Genomic DNA, 23,495 nt, shown 5'->3' with positions numbered 1-23,495 from the left:
GTCGCAAGATTTTCCCAGTCTCACCTCTCAAGTAGTTAGGATTACAGGCCTGAGCCACCACGCCCAGCCTAACTAGACGCTTGGATGGGCTAACAGACATGAAGGCCCATACAGCGCTCACAGAACTTGGCCCTCACAGCTCTCAGTAAACGAAGCTGTCAGTCCTCTCCACAGCTGTCTGAGCCAGGCGGATTGTCCCCATTTTGTAGAGAGGGAAACAGGTCACTTGTCCAAAGTCCCCTAACTAGGAAGTGGCCACAGCGATGTCTCTCTACCCGCCTCTCTCCTCTGGGGCCACGTTTGGGGGAGCGGGAGGAGCTCAGACTCCCTGCCTGCTGACTCTTCAGAAAGCACGCGTCCTTCTCACCAGCAACGCCCCTCCACCTGCCGCCTCTGTTTCCCCGTGCGTTAGGAGCTGAGTGACCAGGCGGGCTCGGAGTTCGAGAACTCAGATGTCAGATGGGTCATCACGGTTCCTGCCATCTGGAAACAGCCGGCCAAGCAGTTCATGAGACAAGCGGCCTACCAGGTGAGGGCAGAGCGCACAGGCCGCCGGTGGAGGCCAGGAGGAGCCTCTGTGGGAAGGAAAAGGCCGCGGCTCCTGGGGCAAGCTGCCGCCTGCAGGGTTGGGCTCAGTTTTCTTTGTGTATTTCCAGGTTATGTATCCTCAGCTGAGTCTCCGAGGTGCATGGGCATTCTTGTGGGTAAATATAACTTAAGGAAAAGGCGTGGGGTATATTTGAGAAAGGATATTTGAGGAAGAAAAGAATAAAGATGGAATTCTGGGCCACGAACCAGGCATTTCAGTCAGCTTGGTGTGGAGGCGGAAAATAACAGCAGCGGGAAAAGAAGAGCCTAGGGCGGTCCCCTACATGCTTTCCTGTAGGAGCCACTTGGAGAGGGGTGAGGGTTGCCATTTGCAGCCTGGCTGCATGGTGTGCCGGTCAACAGGCATTTGTCATCCTCTGAGACAGGGCCCTCCATCCCTGAGAACATCAGTGCCACAAACCTTTAAGACTTTCAGCTCACAGTCTGCAGGGAGCTTGTACCAGGACAGGCTTTTAGGATGGTCTGAACTTAAAACAGCTGGCCATGTTGCCCTGCTATTCTCCAGAGGCAGACCTGGCTCTGGGGGGCTTCAGCCCCTCCCCTGGGGCCCGCTTCAAATCTCTGTGCCTTGGAGTCAGTGTTTGAGTCTTTAGCCTCAGGCCTGGATGGGGCCCATCACCAACAAAACAGATGTCTCCTTGCCCTGTTGATCACACGTCTCAGGAACCCTCATGCCCACCTTTGCAGAACCAACACCGAGTCACAGAGTGTGCGTCGGTGGTCACAGGAGCCCCAGGGTTATGCATTGCCTTCGGTGCTCAGGGCTTTCTCCCCAAACAGCATGCAGAGTTCAGCTCACACATGGTCCAGGGCAGGGAGCATCCCTCCCCTCTCTCTCCCCCTTTCCTGAGCTTTCTCCTCTGCTCTCCCCTCCATCCATCCATGCAGCGTGAGAATCTGGCTCTGGGTATGGAGCTGCCAAAAATAGATTTGTTTTCCTAGGATTGAAGGAAGAGGGAGGGAGCTCCAGAAACAGGCAATTTCTTTAAGAAGACAGGGAGACGGAATGTAGTCTGGTTGGCCAAAGAAGCCCTGACCATGGCAGAGCTGTTGCTGCAGAGTCAGCCTTCAGAGACAGCCCCATGGTGAGATGTCGGGCCACAGCCCTCTGCAAAGACACCGCCCGCGCTCTGGCCTTTCCTGGGGAAGGAGATGTAAGGCTCGTGGCTTCCACTCACAGTTCTCAACCCGTGGGAAGACTTCAGCCACAGATGTGTGACCTGTAAAAAAGGCCCAAAGCTTTATTTTTAGCCTGAAGAAGAAAAAGGTGCCGAGACCGGTCAGCGGGTCAGCAGGAGGCACCCTGGGCCCATCTCTTTCTGAGATTGTGTCTGTGAGCTGGTGGGGCAGGAAGAGTACCCCACATTGGGGCACCTGTGAAGGAAGCCAGGCAGGGGAGGGGACAGTGGCCTTGGCCTTGGTGGCCTACAGGTGGCCTTTCGGACAGAAAAGGATGGCAGCTCCTGGCAGGCCTACACGTGAACAGTGTTAAGGAATGTAGGGAATTTGCTTTCTGAAGTTCAAGAACATACCATACATAGAGTAGGTAACTTTTTCCTCTGTTTTTTTTTTTTTTTTAGCTCATGGTCAAGTAACTCATAATTTTTGAATTGCAAGAGATACACTGCGGGCATCACTGCCTAGCAGATCTTTCTGTAGTCTCGTTAGCTTACCCTGTGGAAGAGTCCCAGGAAATTAGGAAATTATAGTAGTTCCTCTGACGGATAATTTTGTGGGTCATCTTGACTGGGCCAAAAGGTGCTCAGATGTCTAGTTAAAAAATGGTTGTTGGTATTCCTGCATGGGCATTTTGGATAAGCGCAACCTTTAAATGATTAGACTGACTAGAGCAGATGCCCTCCTTCCTGTGGTTGGGCTGCCTCTGATCAACTGAATGTTCGAGTAGGGTCAAGGGCTTTCCCCTGCCTGTGCCTCAGAGCTCAGACACTGGTTTCCCTCCCCCCCCACCCCCCCGCCCCGCCTTCTGACTCAGACTGAAACATTGGCTCTTCCTGGGTCTTGAACTTGAACCTCTGACCTTAGACAAGATCTCTTGGGTCTCCAGCTTGCCAGCTGCAGATGTTGGAACTTATCAACCATCATAATTGTGAGCCAAATCCTTGTAAAAGTTCTATTTATTAGTATCTGTGTTCCTTACTAGTTCCATTTCTCTGGAGAATCCTGGCTGACACAGTACCCAAGGGGAAAAAAAAAGTATCAACCTCAGCCTGGCTTCTGAGGATGCTAGGTGTCCATCTCTGTGGACTGGGTTACTGGGTGGGCATGTGCTTCCTTCTACAAGTTAGCCACTGCATGCCAATCGCTACACCCACCGTGCCTCCAGCTGGCCTGCAAAGAAGCCCGGAGAATGTGGCCGAATGTGGGTGTCATCAGAACAATGGAGAACCGGGCATGCCCACTCTGTGTGCATGGCACACACAGAGATCCTCCTAGGCTTGGAGGGAGGACACTGTCACCAGGGCACAGTCATGTGATGCTGAGTGCCACCCTCCCACCGGAGGGCACGAGGTCTGGAGCAGATGTGGGATCACGCTCTATGCAGCATCTTCAGCTCTGGAGCTGGGGGTCTCTGCTCAAGTCACTTCCCATGAAGGCCACAGAGCTGTCCCCACATCATCTACATCATCCATCTCTTAGACTCGGTGCTTCCTGCAGCCATGGGTTGAATCTCCCTCTCTGATGAGTCACGCAGGACGCCTACAGACCCTTTGCCAGTCTCCAGGGACAAGACCGGAGCAGAGGGAACAGTTGATCCGCTTCTGAAGCCTTTGGGAAGAAATGGAAGCAGAGGAGAGTTTGTGATGAATCTGAAATGGGGGGAAACTTGGGCGGGAAATAGTCTAGTTGTTTTTTTTTTCCCTGAAGGCATTTTGCCTAAAATGTGTAACTCTAGTAGGTTCCAGAAACCTGCTAAATAAATGATGCTACCATATGCATGATGATGTCATCTAACGGGAGGCAAGGCAGCTGGTATTTGCTTCTCTGGCAGAACAAGCTGCCATGAAAAAAATAATCCTGTCAGGAGAGACAAGTGCAGCACGCCCCGCCCCGGTGCAGCCGGGGCCCTTTTGAACTTGATGACAGACTAGCAGAGCACTTACCTGATGTGGCCATTTTTCTCAGTCGTGGACGCAATCCCATTGGCAGGTTTTCCTGGCAGATCGGAAAGCCAAGGAAGAGCTGGGGAGCCTGTTTCTTCTGAGTGAGTCACGACAGCAGCTCTAAAAGCAGCCCCAAGGCTGCTCCTGCTGCCCCAGATTCCTGAGGAGTCAAGTGGAATAGCGGGCTCTTGCTTCCGACATTTTTCTATTTGGAGAATCCTCAGATTCCTCTGTGGCATGCTTCTGTTCGGCTCAGCAGAGACAGAGGGCAGAACAGTGCAGGATGAAAGGCAGAGCCAGGGTCATCTGATAGATGCATTCAGCCGCTTGGTAGCACCTCACATGTGCTCTATGGCAAAGGGCGTGGGCTATCGCTCTTAGGGAAACGCACCATTTTGTAGGAGAAGCTGGGTGTGTCCACACCATCTCTACGAAGTCCAGGATGGCAGTGGAGGGAGAGCACACATCAGTAACTAAGGTTCCAGCTCCAACGGCAGAGCTCACAGACAGAATGTTCTATTTCCGCTCAAGTGCCTGAGCAGAATGAAGCTTACAGTCCAGGCAAGGAGACCCCATCAGAGATGAAGGTGTCCAGGATGTTGGGGGTCTGGTCGGTTCCTGTCCTTGAAGGCCACGAGTGGCCCCGGATCCTCCTGGGGAGATGGTTTGCGCACAGCGAGCTGCCCTTCTCCCCTGCCCGCCTCGCCCCCTGCCCCCAGTGCTCCTCTATTTGGCCTCTTAGTATTACTGGGGAACACAGAAGAAACTGGGTCCAACAAAAGGGGTTTCCCAAACACTTCCCAACACCTCCCTCATCTTGCTGCTGCTTTGCCTCTGGAGTGGGGTTCTCTTCACCCCCAGTCCCCTCCTGGGGCTTCTCCCAGGTGCATTGGGGAGCCCCTACCTCTGTGGAGCCCAAGTTAGCCCCGCTGGGGAGGGACCGATGAAAGACGCCCTCCTGTGGGTACTGCGTGTGCTGTTTGGGGCTCACTCAGGTGCCTGGGCGTTGCTTCTCAGTGGCAGGAGGCAGGAGCTTTGGAGCAGGGAAGACCATCTGCTGTGTCCTATTACACAAGCGTTTTCATGCCTGTGCTCCTTGATTTGATTTCCCATCTAAGTCAGAGCACCTGCTCAGAATCTCAGGTCCAGGGTGGGTAGAGGAATGAGGAGCTTGTGGGCAGCTCTTTCTCCCCCCTATCTGCTCTGCCACAGGCCTAGCCTTGGCTCTTGTTGGCATCCTGGGACGGCTGTGGCAAATCCTACCAGGTAGGCTGACACCCCCATGGGACCGAAGGTCTGTAACGGGTCTCAGAGCTGCTTTCTTCCTTCATGCAGAATCCCTGGGCTCCACCCAGGGCCCCATCTCTCCCAGCTCAGTGTCTAGTCTCAGTTTTGGAAGAGAGCACTGCAGAGCTATGCCTTTGTGCCCTTCTCTGGGGAAGCTGCCATTGGGCTCTTATCCCCCCAGGAGGTCCTGGGGTGTTACGAGGCTCGGATGGAATGCTTAGTTGCATGAGCCATCTTCAAGGAGGGGGATCCGTTCTGTTCTCTGCTTTGGATTTCTTCTTTGTGCACCCTCTAAGAGCTGCGATTCAGAGCTCTTTCCACTCCTGTTGGCATTCCAGGTGTGTGACCCCCATCTGCTTTTCCCTGGACTTCTTAACTTGCAGCTGTCTTACACACAGTATGTCTGGTAGGACCCATGGAAGAAAGGGAGGCTGGGGCCGAGGGACTTTCCATTGCTTGAACAGGGAGCAGAGGGAAACTGCTCTTGCCTGAGTCATGGCTGATATTGTCTAAGGGCAGACACAGCTTCTTGGATCCTTGGAGCAGGCCGATGATGAGTGTAGATGCTACTGTGTTGGTGGAGCAATATCACCTTTAAGTCAATGGAGAAGGGAGTATGAGCGACACATGGGAGTTTTGTCACAGTGCCAGGCCCAGGCACTTCGAATATAGCTCAAGTTAATCAGAGTAGAATTACCAAGGGAGTTGCAGAGCCTGCTCTGTGGGGCTCAAGATGCCCCCAAGTGCTGGCACTGCCACTCAAGACTGATGTTTAGCGCTGAGTCTCCTGTATCAGAATCCCTCTGTCCTGGGCAAACCGGGACCTTGCACCTTTGGGTACAAAGCTCCAGAGGTCTGTGCATTCCTAATATTCTAACCCAAGGACGCCCTGCCTCCCTTGCTCACCAGTGAAACCACCTGAGTGCCTCTGCCCATAGCCACTGGCTTGTAAGAAGGCTTTTGTTTACTGGTAAGGGTTTTGTTTTGTTTTGTCTACTAAACCTCAAGCATCTGGTGTAGAGCATGGGCAGGGGTGTGGGTATGACAGTTCCCTGGGCACTGACAACGGAGAAGACGCACAGTGGAGACAGGAACAATATGTGTTATTTTCTATCCTGATCAGGCTCTGAAGTGAGAGTCCTGCTCTGGCTCAGAGCTGGGGGGAGGTGAGCAGGGACCCGGACATGGGTCAGGGCTCCTCTCTCTGAGCATGCTCACAAGGGTGGCTCTGGGGCCTCCTGGATTAGCTTTCCTTTGAGCCTGGAGTAGCCATGACTGGAACAGGTCACATGCCACAGAGAAGCATTTCTGCCTTCTGTCAGCCAAGTTCCCAAATGTTTGCAGATAAAAGACTGTAGATGGGAACTTGGGGGCTGAATTCTTCTGTCATTAACACGATTTATTTTGCTGGGCACGGTGATGCATCCCTGTCATCCTAGCTACAATGGGAAGCCAAAAAATAGGTGGATCATGAACCAGGTAGATGCTTGGGCAGGAAGTAAGAACCTCTCTCAACAATACCCCGTGCACATCAGTGCTGGAAGCGTGGCTTGGAACACCGAGTGCCTGCCTAGCAAGGGTGAAGCCCTGAGCTCAAAACTCCAGTGCTGTAAGAAATGTTACAATGCTTCTGTATTATCTGCTCTAAGCATGTATTATATGTCTAATTCACACTATTACAGAAATGGGGGCTTTGAATAAGAAACCTGCCGATCGCCTATCCACACTGTAAGGAAGAACTCTGAGAGTCAGGAAGGGCTTCCTGTGGGAGCCGCTGCTCACGCTGACCCCAGCAGGCAGGTGGCAGAGCCCCTCCCGGCATGCTGAGGACTTCCGGTAGGATGTCCAGACAGCAAAGGCACATGCCGGCCAAATTGGGGTCTACCAGCCCTAGGGCCTGCTCTGCCTCAGTCAGACTATGAGGCCTATTATAACCGGAAACAGATCACCTTCCTTCCATCCCGTGGTGTGTTTCCAAGTGCGGGGACCTCCACAGCGCCATCCCTCTACCACTTGAGTGTGGAACCCATCGCCCGTGTATCCCTGTCACCTCCGCCCTGGTCCGTCTTCATTCTGGGCCCAGCAAGCCTCAAGTGCAAGAGGTTTCATGGCTAGAGAGCCTTGCATTTCTTGGGGATGCAGACCTATTTTTATGGACACACTGAGGTGTTTGGGGGTGCAGCACCCAGTCACCCCTTTTTATGAGCTCTGAAGAGGCCTGTGGAGGCCATGTCCCAAGCAAGCAGAGTGAGCGTCCTTTCTTGGGAGTGTCGGCACGCGGCCTGGCGTCCTGTGGGTGGGCCTGCCCTGGGTCCTAGCCTCTGCTTCTCTCTTGCAGGCGGGCCTGGCCTCCCCGGAGAACTCGGAGCAGCTCATCATTGCCTTGGAGCCCGAGGCCGCTTCCATCTACTGCCGGAAGCTGCGGCTGCACCAGATGATCGAGCTCAGCAGCAAGGCGGTGGTCAATGGGTACCGCGGCAGTGACACAGTAGGAGCGGGGTTTACACAGGGTACCTCTGCTCTCTCTCTCCCTCCCTCTCTGCCCCTCCTGAGCCCTGAATGTTCTTCTACTTGGGATGATGCAAAAGATACTTAGTGCTGGGTGGAAGAATCAGGGTACCTAGAGGGTGGGGACAGGGGCTTAAACTCCTCTATGTACACCTCCCTACCTGGTACCGCTAAGGACCCCGACAAAGCAAGCATTAGTCACCCTGTTCACCATCCACCAAGTATCTGGAGGGGGACTTGTTTGTCCTCAAGAATCTGAGGGGGGAACCTGAGAGCAGTTCTTGGCCTTGCCTTTTACTAGGCTCTTAATCTTTCTTGCTGATTAACTGATTCTTACTCTCATGTAATTTGCCTGTTATTAATTTCCTCCATTAAGACTGTTGATTTGCCGCTGACTCATTGGGCTGCCTCGTGTGTGATGAGCTCATTAAGGTCCTAATGTAGCTGCGATGTGTACTTGGTTGTAGGAAGTAGCGCCCCCTTGTGGAGGTCCAGTGTGGGCATTTGAAGGAGCTTTTTCTCCTCCATGGTTACCTACATGCAAGATGGCCACAGTCTTGGTCCCCAGGACGGCTTTCCTCAGTGTCCATATTCTTCGGGTCTATCTAGGTTTCCAGAGGTTTTAGATGGGCTAAGATCAGGGTCAGTGCACCACCGGGAGTGGAGGTGCTTAGTGGGGTGTGCTGGGTCCACTCTGAGCTCTGCTGTGCTGTCAGCTGGGGGCCTTCAGAGCAGACATGTGTCCGTCACCTACACCCACTCCGGGCTGCCCTGGAAGGTGCCAGGCCTGTGGAGACGGGAATGAAGACATCAGTAAGGATTGTCCCCAACAAGCCAAGCCCGTTTTCCTCATAGCCTACACCATAAGCTTGAATTTCTACTCTTCAAAGCCCACCCAAACCTGCCCAGAAGAAATGCACATTCCTTCCCGCCATGTACTGGGGTCTTCTGCAGACCACCCATTGCATTGCTCCCCAGAGTGACTCCCCAGAGGCTACCTCTTTACATTTTAATCCGTGGAATTAGGAGTCTGTAAACCTCAGTCACCAGGCTGTACATAGAGCTTTGCGGGTCACCTGTCCTGGACTATGTTAGCGATCCAATTTACTTGAGAAGGAAGGAAGGTAGCTTTGCTTTAAAGCTGAGAGATGGATGGATCCCTTTCTAGCATCCCCACAGGATGCTAAGGTCAGCCCTACTGCCAATAAAATCAAATGCATTCGTGTTTCAAGTACTCAGGACAGTCCATGTATTTAAACCTGCTTATTATCTCACTGGGAAGAAGGATGGCTCATATATATAGATTCATGTCATAGTCAGAGTCAGCTGCCTTGCTTTGGAAGTGTATGGCCCTTCTGTCTTAGGGGGAAATCTGGCTTTGAATGACAAACTTCCCTGAGAGCTCAGTTTGGGGTTTCTTTTCCTTTGACTTAGCGCTTCTCTCCTCAGGCTACTGTGTGTGTGTGTGTGTGTGTGTGTGTGTGTGTGTGTGTGTGTGTGTGTGTGTGTGTGTGTGTGTACATGCATGTGGTTTGTGGGATCTGCTGTTGTGTGTGCTTAGAGGGTTTTATTTGGTTTGGGGAATCCATAAAACTTTGGTCACAATGCCTTTGCAGGCAGGTATGAAAAATTATGAGGTGAGGAGCGTGGGTGGCGTTTAGCCAGGTGCTTCTGGACCTGCTTGTAGGCTGCTAAGTGATCAGAGCCTGGTGGGTGCCCGTGGGAGGGGGGCAGCTGGCAAATGGGCTTTGCCGAGGGCATTACTTGACTCCTCAAGGATTTAATGCAATCAATAAAAGGATACATTTGTTTATAATCTTGGGCTTAATCTGCCTAAAGAATGAGACGATATGTTGGGAGCTCAGAACATATTAGCCTCGCCTGGCTGTTTTTTATGAATGCCATTTTGTGGGCCATGGCGATAGTTTGGAAAATCAGATCCTCACTAATGAGGTCCGTTCCGCGCATTCATTTAGAGCCAGCGAGGGGAGCAGGGGAGGAAGTGTGAGGCGCCCGCTCAGGGTGCCTCCCTCTCCACTCTACCCCAGCACTGAAGAACTCAGCACTGCCCAGACTTCCTGAGGCCCAGGGAAGTCGTTTTCGTAAACCGTGCTTCACTGTGCTTCTTGCAGAAAGAGGCAGGGGTGAAGAGTGCTTTATTGTATAACCGTCCGTTTGCTGGACCATTCGAAAGCACTCGCTTGGAAGACTGGGAAGAACAAAACCCAAACCACAGTGGTGGGGGAGGGGGAGGAGATGGATGGCACAGGTCACCACGAGCTTCATCTGCCCCGAATCAGTCACAGAACTTGACCATCGGGTCTTTGCCTTCATCATCACCTACTGTGTGCATCTGTTCTGCATTAGAGAACCAGAATACATTCGGAACCAGTCCCTCCTCTGCCCATGAGAAATTTAGACCAACTAGTAATACTCCCCATTTTAAGAATGAGGAAACCTGAGACGCAGCGGGGTTAAAGGATTGGCTTGAGGCTATCTTGTCTATGCTCTGTTGCTTCCCAGGTATTTTCCAAAGCACCTTGCCCATCCCTAGCCATCCCTTTATCCTGGTTTTTCCTACAGATAGTTAAATCTCAGACATGAGGCTGTGTGGGCTGAGAGGATATTTTGGGCTGTAACACAAGAGTTGTAGGAACAGCAAGTCCTTTAACCTCTCTGACCTGGTTCCCTCATCTGAACATAAAGATGATCACTTGTGCGCTGGTCCAACTCACCGCAGAGGTGGTGGACGCCCACAGAGGTTGACCCAGGATTTCTAACTGAGCTTCGCAGTTCAAGGCTTTGCCAGGTTCGGGTGCCATCTTTGGTTGAAGCGCCACCTTGTGGCTGCAGAGCACATTGGCTTGAAGAGAGTCAGGAAATGGCTCCCCCAATCTATGCATTTATCTAGGATCTAGGTCAGGGAAACATAACCTACATCCCTTATATTCCTTGACCAGAGATTGTTTTCACTGAGTGCCCTGATTGGCACGCTACTTGGAGCAGCAAAGCCAGGCAATTGGCCCTTTGTCATTAACCCATAGAATGGTGTCAGCAGAGGTCAGAATCTCCTCTGGGTGGGCTTCACTGCTGGGTACAGGCGAGCACGATGGAGCAGATGAATGGATGAAGGCTGTCAGAAGGAGCTGCTTTTCCTGGGCAGAGCTGGCTTTGCGATTGCTAATGTTGCATCTCGTCATCATTTCGGTCAAGTGTCCATAGACCTTCCATTCCTGCACCTGCTCACACTTGTCTCCACTGACTACTGATGACTGTCTGCTTTTTCATGCTTTCTTACCCATCATCATTTTCTTTCTGTCGGCCACTAGCGAAGGAACACATACGGCGTAATCGGCAGAGCCGGACTTTTTTGGTGGAGAATGTCATAGGAGAAATCTGGTCCGAGCTGGAGGAAGGTAGCGTCCTTGAACTTGAATGCTCTTTGCCCCTGTTGGATTATTTTTAATGTATGTGTGCTCCTCGGCACTTTCCCCTCCCCCCTTATTGCATTCCCAATCATTCCTTTTGTTTGTGCTTTGATAAAAATGTTCAACACTAGTGGCAGAGCCCTTTGGGAAGCTATAGTTTTGCCTGCTGTAAAACCACATAAACGCTTCCAAAGACAGGTAGGGGCTGAGGCTTCCCCATCCTGGAGAAGTTTTGCTTTGGACAGCAGGTAGCGGGGTATGCCAGGTGTGTGCTTTTGGTCTTCAGGACTCGCTTCTCTGGGTTCTTTATCAGCTATACTTAGCTGGCCTTCCTGGGCTGATGTGATTGCGTTCTCTAAAGTCATGAATAACCTGCTGTGCTTCTAATTAGCAAAACCACTGTGCAAATGCGCGGGTTAATGCACTTAGCTAGGTATACCAGTTGTTTTCCACCAGCATCTCTGAGATTGGGTTGACAAGTGTTCTCTCTAAAGGATGGCTGTTTTTCCACTAGGTGACAAGTATGTCGTTGTGGACAGTGGTGGAGGCACTGTAGATCTGACAGTCCATCAGATCCGCTTACCAGAGGGCCACCTGAAGGAATTGTATAAAGCAACAGGTGAGCCAGTACACAGCTGCTTTTCCCATCCCTCACAAGGTCTCCTTCCCATACACTTCTGTTTATGTCAACCTTTTCCAGTGTTCTTCTTCTCCATGTCACCAGGATGTGGACCATAGCAGCGGGGACACTCACACCTGTTTGAAATTGGAAAGAAAAAAGTATAGTTAAACTCATTGAGTTTTGGCATCAAGGGAAGGGTGTGTGTGTGTGTGTGTGTGTGTGTGTGTGTGTGTGTGTGTGTGTGTGTGTCTGTGTCTGTGTCTGTGTCTGTGTCTGTGTGTCTGTGTCTGTGTGTCTCTGTGTGTGTGTGTCTCTGTGTGTCTGTGTGTGTACGTGTACACACGCTAGTCCTGGGGCTTGAACTTGGGATCTGGGCTGCTGTCCCTGAGCTTTTGTGCTCAAGGCTAGTGCTTTACCACTTGAGCCACAGCTCCACTTCCAGCTTTATGGTGATTAATTGGAAATTAGAGTCTCATGAACTTTCCTGCCTAGGTCGGCTTTGAACCATAATCCTCACATCTCATCCTCCTGAGTAGCTAGGATGACAAGTGTGAGCCACCAGTGCCTGTAAGGGAGTTTGTTTTTGAAAGTTATTCAAGGACATGGTTGGAACCTACTGCCATGTATGATTTAGAATAAAACAGGCTTGTAGAGGTCTCAATCACTTGGATCTAGGTTGCCACAGCAGAAAACATACACGAATAAAAGGCAAAGGATCTTGAGATCCCACAAATCTTTCCCATGCTGTGCATCACACAGACATGAGGTGAGACCTGCAGATTTCCCGGACTCTGCCCTTGGCTTTCGTTGGACGCTCGTTAACTAAATGTGTGGCTCATATTTGAGCTGTTATTGCCTTACAACAGTCTGTTGATGAGAGATTTCTGCAGGAAAATGTTCTCCACATGGAATGAGAGCAACTAAGGGTACTTAAATAACTATAAGTAAAAACATTTAGCTGTGGTCTGCTGCCTGTTTGTGCCTTGGAGAAGAGCACTGGGAAGGCTTGATTATCACAATTCAGATTCAGTTTCTGGGGTATGCGTGCGTGCATGCGTGCGTGTGTGTGCGTGTGTGTGTGTGTGCGCGCGTGTGTGTGTGCGTGTTGTGCGTGTGCATGTGCGCGTGCGTGCGTGCGTGTGCGCGTGTGTGTGCGTGTGCGTGCGTGCGTGCGTGTGTGTGTGTGTGTGTGTGTGTGTGTGTGTTTTCATCGTGGGCTCCTGTTTCTCCATCCATTCAGGTGGACCCTATGGATCCTTGGGAGTAGATTATGAATTTGAAAAGCTTCTGTGTAAAATATTTGGCGAAGATTTCATCGAACAATTCAAGATCAAACGTCCTGCAGCCTGGGTGGACTTGATGATAGCGTTTGAATCTCGGAAAAGAGCAGCCGCCCCAGACCGAACGAACCCACTGAACATCACCCTGCCCTTCTCCTTCATCGACTACTACAAGAAGTTCCGCGGCCACAGCGTGGAACACGCCTTGAGGAAGAGCAAGTAAGCTAGCCTTGCCTGCGTGTGCTGAGTCCCAGGCGGGAGGGAAGCGGCTGTGGGCTCCGAGTGCCAATCCTACCCACTAGCTGTGGGATCTTGGCGAGTGACTCAACTTGGGCGAGTACTTCAGTTTTCTTTCTTTTTTTCCCCATCTGGAAAATGGGAGTAATAATCCCACTTAGCTTCAAAGAGTAGTTGTGGGCATGCGATGAACTCACTTGTGTGACGTGCTTAGCACAGTCATTGGGAATGGTTCTGGCCACTGCTGCAGTCCCAGCCCCACAGTGCGTGTTCACTAAATGCTCAAGTGACTTCCATGAGAATCTGACTTGTCTGCCAGCCCGTGTTCATCACTCCCTTTGTTGAAAAGATGTTTCAAAGCCCAATTTAAAACCCAGTAGACAAAAATCATAGATTTTTAATGACTTTAAAGCTGTTTGTTGAGCCAGGCAGGGTGGCAGGTGCCTGTAATCCCAGTAGTGAGGAGGCAGGAGGAGGAAGATGTCTAGCTCAAGGCCAGCTGGGGTACAGAGAGACCCTGTCTCCAAACAAACTGACATGTGTTTGGTACCCCAAACTTGCCTAAATGTTTTCCCAGACATGACCGTGACATTGTTTAACCTTGAAACCTTCCCTTGTGAGGGAGATGAGACAGGTGCAGGATGAGAAAACCAGCTCTGGCCTTGGAGAAAGTGGAAACGGACAGGCTCAGAAGCTGTAGTTCCTCAGGGGTGGGGTCACACTGGCGCCCAGCCACACCACGAATCCATGGTTCTCTCTGCTCTGCACCACCGCTGGGTCTTTGATAGAGACCACGAGGCCTTCCCTTAGGAGTAAGCTTATCCCATGATATGACACTGTGCAGGGCTTAGAAGATGCACCTGAGCATACAGTTCATAGCTAAGGCAGCATTACAGCAAATACATCCTACAGGCCTTTCCTGTGCATACATCGACTGCTGCCAGTAGTCCTCCCAAAGCCAGAGAGGTCCCTCCATCGCCTCCTTGTGTCTTTCACTAGGCTTTGGCCTTCATTGCGCTTGGGGGAAGGTCAGTATAGTAAAAAGCTAAGGGACGTGCAAGAGGCTGTGTCTCAAGCAGAAGCGGTTAGCTCTCGAGCTTCCGAGGGTCCGGGTCCTGGCAGCGTGAGGGACTTGTTCTGAGGGTGCCGATGCTCACACCCTTGCTGTGCCCATGCGCTGCCCATGCTGGGAGCCGCGGCGCTGTGCCCTCACTCATTGCTTGCTCCTCTCTGTGCCACATTCCCAGTGTGGACTTTGTGAAGTGGTCCTCCCAGGGGATGCTGAGGATGAGTCCAGACGCCATGAATGCCCTTTTTAAGCCAACCATCGACAGTATCATTGAACACCTCCGTAAGTATTGGCCAGTGCCTGGTCACTTATGGAGGTGGTGGGGGGAGGGACAGAGTCATAAGAAGGGGGCCCAGCATCCCCAGCCAATCAGCCACAGGCCGGCGCTGGGAGGGGCTAGGTAGGCTGTGGGCGTGTCTGAGGGAGGTTGCTGGGCCAAGGCTCCAGATGTTCCTTCTCCAATATTGAAAAGCAGCTGAGACCCTGTCCTCCCCGAGCTAACTGTTAGCCTTCAAAGCCGGAGAGCTGGAAACTCGAGAGTGACAGGACAGATTAGAACTCCTCACCCTGCTGAAGGAGCTGGCACGTAAGCCAGCGAGAGTCTGGAAATGCTGCTATCCCACGGTCTTGGCCTTCATCAAGGACCTAGGGAGGCCCATTTGTCCAAACTCCTCATCCTCACCCCACGCCTCACCTGCGGCTCAGAGGCCCTGGTAGCAGGAGGACATCTTTATCTCGATGTACCCCACAGAACCATGGGTGAAGAGCCCTATAAGAATCTTCTTCCTTGCTGAGCATTGACTTCTGTGTGCACTGATCCGCCCCTCTGGTAAAATGCCCTTGCTGGCAGCAGCGGGCTCTGGTCCACAAACCTCTCCACAGGTTGAGCTCAGCGAGAATTCAGGGTCAGTGGATTTAGGCTTGCCAGCCGTCCAGCTGGCCGAGTGATGTAGTCCATCATACACGCCCGAGACACCCCAGCTGCCGTCTCCTTGCTGGCTCTTGGTGACCCAACCTCCTCCCTCCCTCTTCCTTCCTCAGAGGACCTGTTTCAGAAGCCCGAGGTGTCCACCGTCAAGTTCCTCTTCCTGGTGGGGGGCTTCGCTGAGGCCCCGCTGCTGCAGCAGGCGGTGCAGTCTGCCTTCGGCGACAAGTGCCGGATCATCATCCCTCAGGACGTGGGCCTGACCATCCTCAAGGGCGCCGTCCTCTTCGGCCTGGACCCTGCTGTCATCAAGGTGCGCCGGTCCCCGCTCACCTACGGGGTGGGCGTGCTGAACCGCTACGTGGAGGGCAAGCACCCGGCCGAGAAGCTGCTGGTGAAGGACGGCACCCGCTGGTGCACCGACGTCTTCGACAAGTTCATCTCTGCCGATCAGTCCGTGGCCCTGGGGGAGCTGGTCAAGCGGAGCTACACCCCAGCCAAGCCCTCGCAGCTGGTCATCGTCATCAACATCTACAGCTCGGAGCAGGACGACGTGAGCTTCATCACCGACCCTGGGGTAAAGAAGTGCGGCACGCTCCGCCTGGATCTCACAGGGACCAGCGGCGCGGTGGTGCCGGCCCGGAGGGAAATCCAGACCCTCATGCAGTTCGGGGACACCGAGATCAAGGCCACAGCCGTTGATATAGCCACGTCCAAGAGTGTCAAAGTGGGCATTGACTTCTTAAATTACTAAGCATCCCCCCCCTGCCACCTGTCCCCTTGGACCCGACTCATCCGCATCCACTGACCTCAACCTTGGCTGCCCTTGACCCGACCTTGACCCTTCTCATCATTGCCCACCTGAATTTCAGCAAGAAAGATGAGACCAACCAGGGTGAGAAATAAGCATTTCTCAAGGACACTTTGGAGTCAGAAAAACTGACAGAAATTAAGATCTAGATCAGGGACTAGGAAATGCAAGGATCCTAGAAAAGCAGCTGGTTTTCGTGGGTACCTATGTGGCAAAAAGAGGAAGTCACCTGAGGAGATGGAGTCAGTACGCTTCCCAGCACTGGTCTGCTTGGCTTTGAACAGATCCCTGTAGTGTAGAATTGAGGATACCCTATTGCCATTTTCCTAGATTTGAAATGAGATCTATTGAGCAGGAAGAAAGCTTCAGCCGAGGACTTTTAACCTTTAGGATGGCAGACAACATAAAATATCACCCATCTGCAGTGAATTTCTTTTCACAATCGCGGTGGGGTTAAAGTGGCAATTCAGTGGGGATTTGGAGTGGTTTTTGTTTTTTGTTTGTTTTTCTAGCTGGTAGAAGAAGATTGCCTACACTGGGCATTATTTTAGATTCTTTAAATTCCTAGGTTTGGTGGCGAATAACAGCAGCCTTGGCTAGAATCTGGGAGAGTAAGAGAGCGGACAGCTTTTCAGCAGGTAAATATCTTGCTTTGGTGAAAATGGATGTCCAAGAATTTCTGGCTTGCAATACTCCTTTTTCACCTGTGGGGGCTCCCTTCCAAGATCACCAGTGGGTGCCTCAAACTAGGAAGCGTTTTCCTATATTCACATAGCTGTGGAAAAGTTCCGTTTAGAAATTAGGCACAGTAAGAGATGAACAACAATAATTAATGATCAAACAGACCAGTGATGAAAACACTGCAATAAAATTCAAAATATGGTCAGTCTTTCTCAAAAATACGATAGGGTACTTTTTTGGAGCCTGGTAATGGAAACCTCAGAAATGGAACTGTAGGGCCAGGCACTGGTGGCTCACACCTGTAATCCTCACTACTCAGGAGAGAGATCTGAGGACTGTGGTTCAAAGCCAGCTCAGGCAGGAAAGTTCACAAGACTTTATCTCACGTTAACTAGTAAAAAGCTGAAAGTGGAGATGTGGCTCAACTAGTAGAGCACCAGCCTGTCGTGAAAAAGCCATGTGAGAGTATGAAGCCCTGAGTTCAAGCTCTAATGCTAACACAGAAAAAGAAAAGTGAAGAAAATGAAACTGTGGAAAAGAATTAATGAATGTCTTGTGATATAATTCCAAGAAATGCCCAATTCTGACCTCCCGAGTTCACAAGCAGTTCTAGATCATCTTGGTAGGCTATAAGGTTGCCCTTTGCTTTGCTCACATAGCAAAGACTCAACGTCCGGAACAGCCTCTTGCCTTGAAAAGTATAAACATTTTAAACTAACTCTTCCTTTTGGCTCTTCTTTGCCCCTCTTGAGAATTTTGAACATCGATTCCCACCTTTTGAAAGGAATCCAATGGTGAAGCATGCAAGGAGAACCTTTGCTATGACATGTTTCATGAAAATCTGCCTAGGTGAATCCTTTTCTAAAGGAAGTCTGTGGCTCACCTGAGTCAGAACTGCCTGGGTGCTTGGGAAGAGTAGGTTCCTGGCTCCACCGTGCGTGTTAACTGCAGCAGGCTTGAAGGGGAGGGCCAGAACCTGCATTGAGTGTGCAAGTTACAAGGGAATAGAGAATTACCACATTTCTGTTTTGTCCAAGCTGTAGCCCAGCCGGTCTGTACCTCTCCAATCAGAGTTCCTTTAGGGAAAGGGTTTAGCTCACAGCTTGTACTCCTGGTGAGTGGGCTAGGGCCCCACCTGGCCTGAGGTGGGAGTAACCCTTTTAACCCTCACAGGGAGGATCTGGGGAGAGAAAATATATCACAAAAGGAACCCAGAAAACAGATGAGGAATCAACCTGAAGGGCTGCCTTCTCTACTTTCTTATGGTCAAAGCCACTTTTCTCCAACATTCCAGAGCCAACTGAGGATAAAGCTTCGTGGATCTGATTCCCAGTCCATCTGGTCTGTTCAAAGTTGTCTTTCCCACTTGCTGGAATTCATTCTGATTTCACATCACGGGAGGCATGCATAATGAATGAGTGAATGGAGAATGAGCAAATGAACTTCAAATGCAAGTTGAATCCACCCAACCCATTCTCACAACCAATATGCAGATTTTAAATAGCATTGCAAATTTCATTTTAACATATCTTTTTTTCACATTGCCTGCTGCAAAAATCCTTGCTAGAATATGAAACACTATCAGATCACAGAACTAGATGAGTCTCAAACTAAGTCGGGGGATTTCACCTCCAGGCACCAAGGTGTGTTTTCTAGGGGTCTCCCCACTGCTCGCTCTGCTTCCAAAGCTCAGTGTTATGGATCGTTGGTGTTGCCAGCCATAGTCTACAAACAAGCCTTTCAATTTCGTTATAAGGAATATAATTTTATGTACATACAATATTAGAATCTTGTACAGAATCTTCATTTCTACAATGTTTTACTTGTTAAAAAAAAAAAAAAAGGAAATGCTCTTTAATTTTGTTGATGACATTGCTGCCTGTAAGCTTCCGGGTTCATCTCCTAACTGCTCTCACTAATCAACCATGTGTGCCGGTACCAAGGGATGGACTGTGTGTACAAGACTGAGCAACACACAGCGATGCCTATGAGTTAGAACACTGTGAACACATGGCCCGCCTGGATCAACAGCTTCATCAGCCCCTCCACCCGCACATCCCTCCCAAAGATTCACATGCTGCATTTAAAGGAACATATAATGTATTGATTTCTCCTGTCCAGCTTTGGAGAGCTGAATGTTTTGGTGCTGTAAGCAATGTGAACCCTGAAACATGACTTGAGGAACCAATCAGAAAATCCTTCTTAGACTCCTTGCATCCTGCCGGGCTGTTGACCTTTCCTGATGGGGGCAAAGCATTCACTTTGAGGACAAAGCATAGTCCATTTGTGTGTGATGTTTCAGTAAGCCAGGGTCAAAGCAAGGAACCAAGTACCTAAAGCAAGCTTTTCTACTGGGTTGAGTGTTAAGTGTGAGCAATGTAGTCAAGCCCCTCTTTCCCTGGCTAATGTAAACCGCTTCCCACCTATTTCCTTTAAGTAAGCTCATAGATATCTGAAGTTGGGGAAACCTGATGATGAAGTAAGGGGTGATACTTTTACTGGACTTTCTTCTGGTTCCAGAAATGAAGCCCTAGTAGTTAAACTCCTTAAACAACCCTCCTAAATTTGTCCCCATTTCCACTGAAATATTCTAGAAGAGCCTTGGATAAATATGCTTAGACACACTTCCTAATCTTAGAACATTTCTATGAGGTCTGGGGTACGGACCCATTACTCAGTTGTCACTGGCATTTATTATCTGATAGTCGCCTTACTCAAAAGGAGAATCGTTGCCTGTTGACAGCAGGCTTTCACAATGCCGAGTGACAGACAAGCTGCCTGGAAGGAGGGGCCAGAGGAGTGATGGCCCAGTCCAGATGACAGAGTCTGTCCCAACCCTAGAATGTTATTTAGACCAAGTTTAGCTTGTAGAGTCCAGGTCTGGTTAATTGCCAGGGTAGCAAAGAATCGCATGTACCAGTATACACAGGAGTCAAAATGCATTCTTAGTCGAAGATCGAATTGCACATTGTAGAGATGTAATGGCTGTGATTAAGCTGCACACGTATGCTGGGAATGGCCTGTGTGGATGGCTAGTATAATGTTGTTGGCCATAGAATCACGAACACCTCTCATCTGCTTGAAATACGGAACCATATTCTACAATTCCAGCCACTGGGGGTCTTGTTCACCACAGGATAAATCCAAACCACAGAACTTTGCGGCAGTTCACAACCAGACAGGAGCGTATCTGCAAACGCTCTTGTCTTCACAGATGTTTAATAAAGTAAAACTCTGGATCTGACGTGGCCCAGAATTTTCCTTCTTTTTCCTCATTGTGGGTTTGTAAGTGGGATTATAGAACAGTAGTGATCTACATTCACCTCAGGTGAGACCGGTTTTGGGGGTCCTTTTCTGGATGATATAAACGTTATTAACAAGAATGGCCTTTGCTGGGAACCAAAGCTCCCTGGCTGCCCACAGATTTCCCTCCCACGTGGGAACAAAGTGATCTGGCCAGAGAAAGCCGATATTCAGGGGGGGGCAAATCCATGTACCCACACGAATCACTTCAGAAGCAGAAGGCCTAAGGTGGCACCCTGCCCTCCAGCATCCTAGCAGGCATGCAAAACTGGCTGGCTTTCTTCCAGACTCTACAAGCTTCCAGATGGCCTGTGAGAGTGTCCCAGGAGTGGAAGAGGGGCAGAAATGGTGGTTGGTCCCATCTCTTGAAGTTCAGTTTCCTGGAAGTCGAGGTAGGGATGGCTGGGAGATAGCCTGTACCTGTATCAGAACATATGCCACCAGGCAGCTGGGCCTCAGTTTCTCTGTAAGGACAGCAGCCAGGGCTAGCCATCTGTAAGATCACACAGTCACTCTCCATCTGGTTTATAGAGTAGTATGCTGGTTTGAACCCAAGGAGTTGGAGACTTAGGACTCTTCCTCCCAGAGAGTCAGGCTTAGTTAAAAAGGAACGTGATTAAATATCCCCAGACACTGGGTTTCACTTTGATTTAGGGCTTCTTTCTGAAAAACAAAACCCCCCAAACAGCCTAGCCTAATAGGAGACAGAAAGGGATGGGTGGAGGTGGAAGTTGCTAGCCCAGGGAAGTGCCTGAACTCTGGCCTCTCTCCCAGGCTCCCGCTGGCCCCTCTGCTGGCCCCTGTAGCCTTTGGCCGGCTCAGACGCCACCTCCCACCTCTCTGGCCAGGCCCTCCGGGCCCACACCGCAAGATGTAGGCACGGGGGCGGCTCAGGTGCCTGGCTGGGGACCACGCATGAGTTCTGCTCAAGTCTGGGCTGTGACATTCACTCTCCTCCTCTGTCTAGGCTGGGGAGCGCTGCTTCCAGTTCTGATAGGGCGCATCCGGAAGGGGCGGGGCCACAGGGGCGGGGCCTCGCGCCGGCCACGCCCATCAGGGGGTGAGTTCACAAAGACCCAGCGAAGCCAGGGTCTGGAGGCCGGGGGGTGGAGGCGGGGCACAGGAGGCCCTGCCCGCGGTGATTGGACCGCGCAGGTGAGAGGGGAGGCCAGGATGGAAGGGGGTGTGGAGGAGAAAGTCCTGGTCCTCGCCTTCTGGCGCCTTCCCTGCCGCCTCTCAGGATCCCCATCTCGAAACTTCTCGCCTACTTTCTCCCCCGGACTCGGCCACCGGTTCACCCCGGCCCTTGCCCCCGGCTTCCTGGGCCTTGCTCCGCCCCATCTGTAAAGCAGAAGTGCTGGCCCCAGGGAGCTGGGTCCTGTTCCAGCGCCCGGCTGCCTCGGCCATCCCCCCGGGGGACGCGTGGGGACCGCGAGCCGTCAGTGCGCGCTCCCACTGCCGGGCCCGCAGCGCCCTCCGCACGCCCCGACCGCGCGGCCGCACCGCATCCACGGCGGCCCTGAGGGACCTGGGGTCCCTCCCAGCCAGAACTAACCTTGTGGGCTCTCGTGTGTTTCCCAGAAGAGCAGCCCCGGAGTAATGTCAACGAAAATATCTCTGGATATTGCCAGGTGGTCTGGGGATGGAGGGAGCTGGTGGCAAAAATGACCACTAGAACCAGTTTCCACCCGGATTAAGAAAAGAGGGGGCGCACAGGGAGTATGGGTGCCTCAACTCTCTCCACCCACGAGGTTCACCCACGAGGTTGCCTATTCGTTTTTATATTACTCACCCCTAACACATTGCGTAGTTCATGAAGGAGGGAGGGAAGGATGAATGGATGGAAGGAGGGACAGACAGACAAATGGATGAATGGATGGGCAGAAGCCTCCCAGGGACAGAAGACACTCCTGGTTGGTTGGTGATCCATACATCTGTTTTCTAAGATCATGTTAAAGGTGATGGTCCACAGTCCCAGCCTCAAGGTCATTCTCTTCCCAGGGCTTTTTGCACATGTGCAATGTGTTCTTGAAGCAGGGACTTCAGATGAGACTATTTCGTTCCTTCTTGCCATTATTAACAGAAGGAGAGCGAAATCATGAAGCCTTCCAAGACCTTCATGAGAGAGCCGCCTGTCACACCAGGCTACAGTGGTAAGTGGTGATGCTCTGGAGACCTATGGTCCTCATTTCTGCTCCTGCCCTGGCCCACTGTCCATTTCTGTGGTGCTGACTGAGCCAGCACAGGCCCCCCAGCATTGAAGATATGCACCCACAGCACCCAGGGCTGCAAATGGCTGATAGCTAGGCTGGGATGAGGGGGAGACAGGACTGGCCAGGACGTGGTGTGGCATGCTAGCACTTACTCTGTGTGGAATAAGTTTGGACCAAGAGGGACACAATGCTACAGGGGTAGACACAGCACATAAAGTTGGGTTTTCCCAAGTTTCCTTGCACTTACAATCTTATATTCCTTCCTGTGTCCCCTAAAGGGCAGGTAGCCAACTGCTTTGGCTTTCCAAGGAGTGTCCTTATTGTAATACTGGAAGTCTTGTGTCCAGAAAAACTCCTAGTCCATGCTGAACTAGGACCAGTGATCCCTCGCGCTAAAAGCTCTTCCTTCTCAGGATTCTGGGCTACTGAGAACTTATTTTGTGTCCTACCTCTGTAGCACATCCCATGTCCCATGAGCAGGAGTGGGGAAGGTTGCCCTGGCTTACCCCAGCCCTACTAACCATAATTAAACTGGATGTGGGTTCTGACAAATTTAGATGGAGGTCTCTGATTGGCCATTTTCTACATGACTGTTAAATATCAACTTCTTAAGGAAAATTAAAGAAAAAAATCTTAAAGCTATTGTCACAAATTACCATAAAACTGAGCAGCTTAAAACAGAAGAAACAGAGTCCTCATTCTGGAGGCCCTAAGTGTGAAACCAAGGAGTTAACAGGGCCATGCTCTCTTCCAGTCTCTAGGGGAGAGTCCTTTCTTGCCCCTTCTAGTTTCTGGTGGCCCAGGTGTCTCCTAGCCCGTGAAAGCATTACTCTCTCAATGTTCCCATGACTTGTCCCAAGCTCCTTTACCCCCCAAGAGTCTCATTTCTCCTGCAAGGACATCAGTCACTAGCTTTATAGCCCTCCCTAAACCTGGGGCAATCCCACTTCTAGATACTCTATTATAACTCCACAGTGTCACAGTCATCCAGAATTAAGATTTAAGATTAAGATATCTTCATGGTTAAGATTGAAGCTATTTAGGGTATATAACACATCCCCATCATATGGGATGCATATGATTTTGTGGTCATCAAAGGAATCAACACTTAGATGCACTTTGAAATGTCTGTGTCTTAAGCAAGGCTTGATGTAACAAAGCTTCATAGAGGTAGCCCACATCATTCTGAGTGTGTGTGTGTGTGTGTGTGTGTGTGTGTGTGTGTGTGTGTGTGTGTGTGTGTGTGTATGAGATAGATAGGGGGGAAGGAGGGAGAGGGAGAGAGAGAGCTAATATGCCCCTCTAGAAAATCTGTGTGGATTGAAGTAGACCCTGCAGAAAAGGGTTTCCATGGTCTTCTCCATATTGGATTGCCCACGGCTATGCAGAGACTGGGTAGC

At 51.0% G+C, this 23,495-nt stretch overlaps 2 protein-coding genes across 9 annotated transcripts in view; both read left to right on the top strand.

The window, feature by feature from the left end:
* Hspa12a (heat shock protein family A (Hsp70) member 12A) overlaps positions 1-19,823 on the top strand; it is a 141,951-nt gene extending 122,128 nt beyond the window's left edge. For 3 of the 4 annotated variants that reach the window (XM_069988098.1, XM_069988097.1, XM_069988099.1), the window contains 7 exons: positions 413-529; positions 7,357-7,528; positions 10,856-10,942; positions 11,469-11,573; positions 12,817-13,075; positions 14,341-14,444; positions 15,204-19,823. In XM_069988098.1, the coding sequence (XP_069844199.1) occupies positions 413-529; positions 7,357-7,528; positions 10,856-10,942; positions 11,469-11,573; positions 12,817-13,075; positions 14,341-14,444; positions 15,204-15,841 (1,482 nt within the window). In that variant the 3' untranslated portion in view covers positions 15,842-19,823. The remainder of the gene's footprint in view (positions 1-412; positions 530-7,356; positions 7,529-10,855; positions 10,943-11,468; positions 11,574-12,816; positions 13,076-14,340; positions 14,445-15,203) is intronic. The other variant, XM_069988100.1, reaches the window with a different exon arrangement.
* A 1,134-nt stretch (positions 19,824-20,957) lies between these two features.
* Spmip5 (sperm microtubule inner protein 5) overlaps positions 20,958-23,495 on the top strand; it is a 6,738-nt gene continuing 4,200 nt past the window's right edge. For 2 of the 5 annotated variants that reach the window (XM_069987903.1, XM_069987904.1), the window contains exons 1-2: positions 20,958-21,037; positions 21,966-22,035. In XM_069987903.1, the coding sequence (XP_069844004.1) occupies positions 21,981-22,035 (55 nt within the window). In that variant the 5' untranslated portion in view covers positions 20,958-21,037; positions 21,966-21,980. Of the gene's footprint in view, positions 21,038-21,449; positions 21,514-21,965; positions 22,036-23,495 lie in introns of those variants that run through there. The other 3 variants (XM_069987905.1, XM_069987906.1, XM_069987902.1) reach the window with 3 other exon arrangements.

This window comes from Dipodomys merriami, unplaced genomic scaffold, assembly GCF_024711535.1.
Source record: "Dipodomys merriami isolate MVZ:Mamm:240054 unplaced genomic scaffold, mDipMer1.0.p SCAF_35, whole genome shotgun sequence".
NCBI classification, from domain to species: domain Eukaryota; kingdom Metazoa; phylum Chordata; class Mammalia; order Rodentia; family Heteromyidae; genus Dipodomys; species Dipodomys merriami.
Note: the sequence above shows the minus strand (reverse complement) of the source record. Positions and strands in the feature narration are given on the sequence as shown.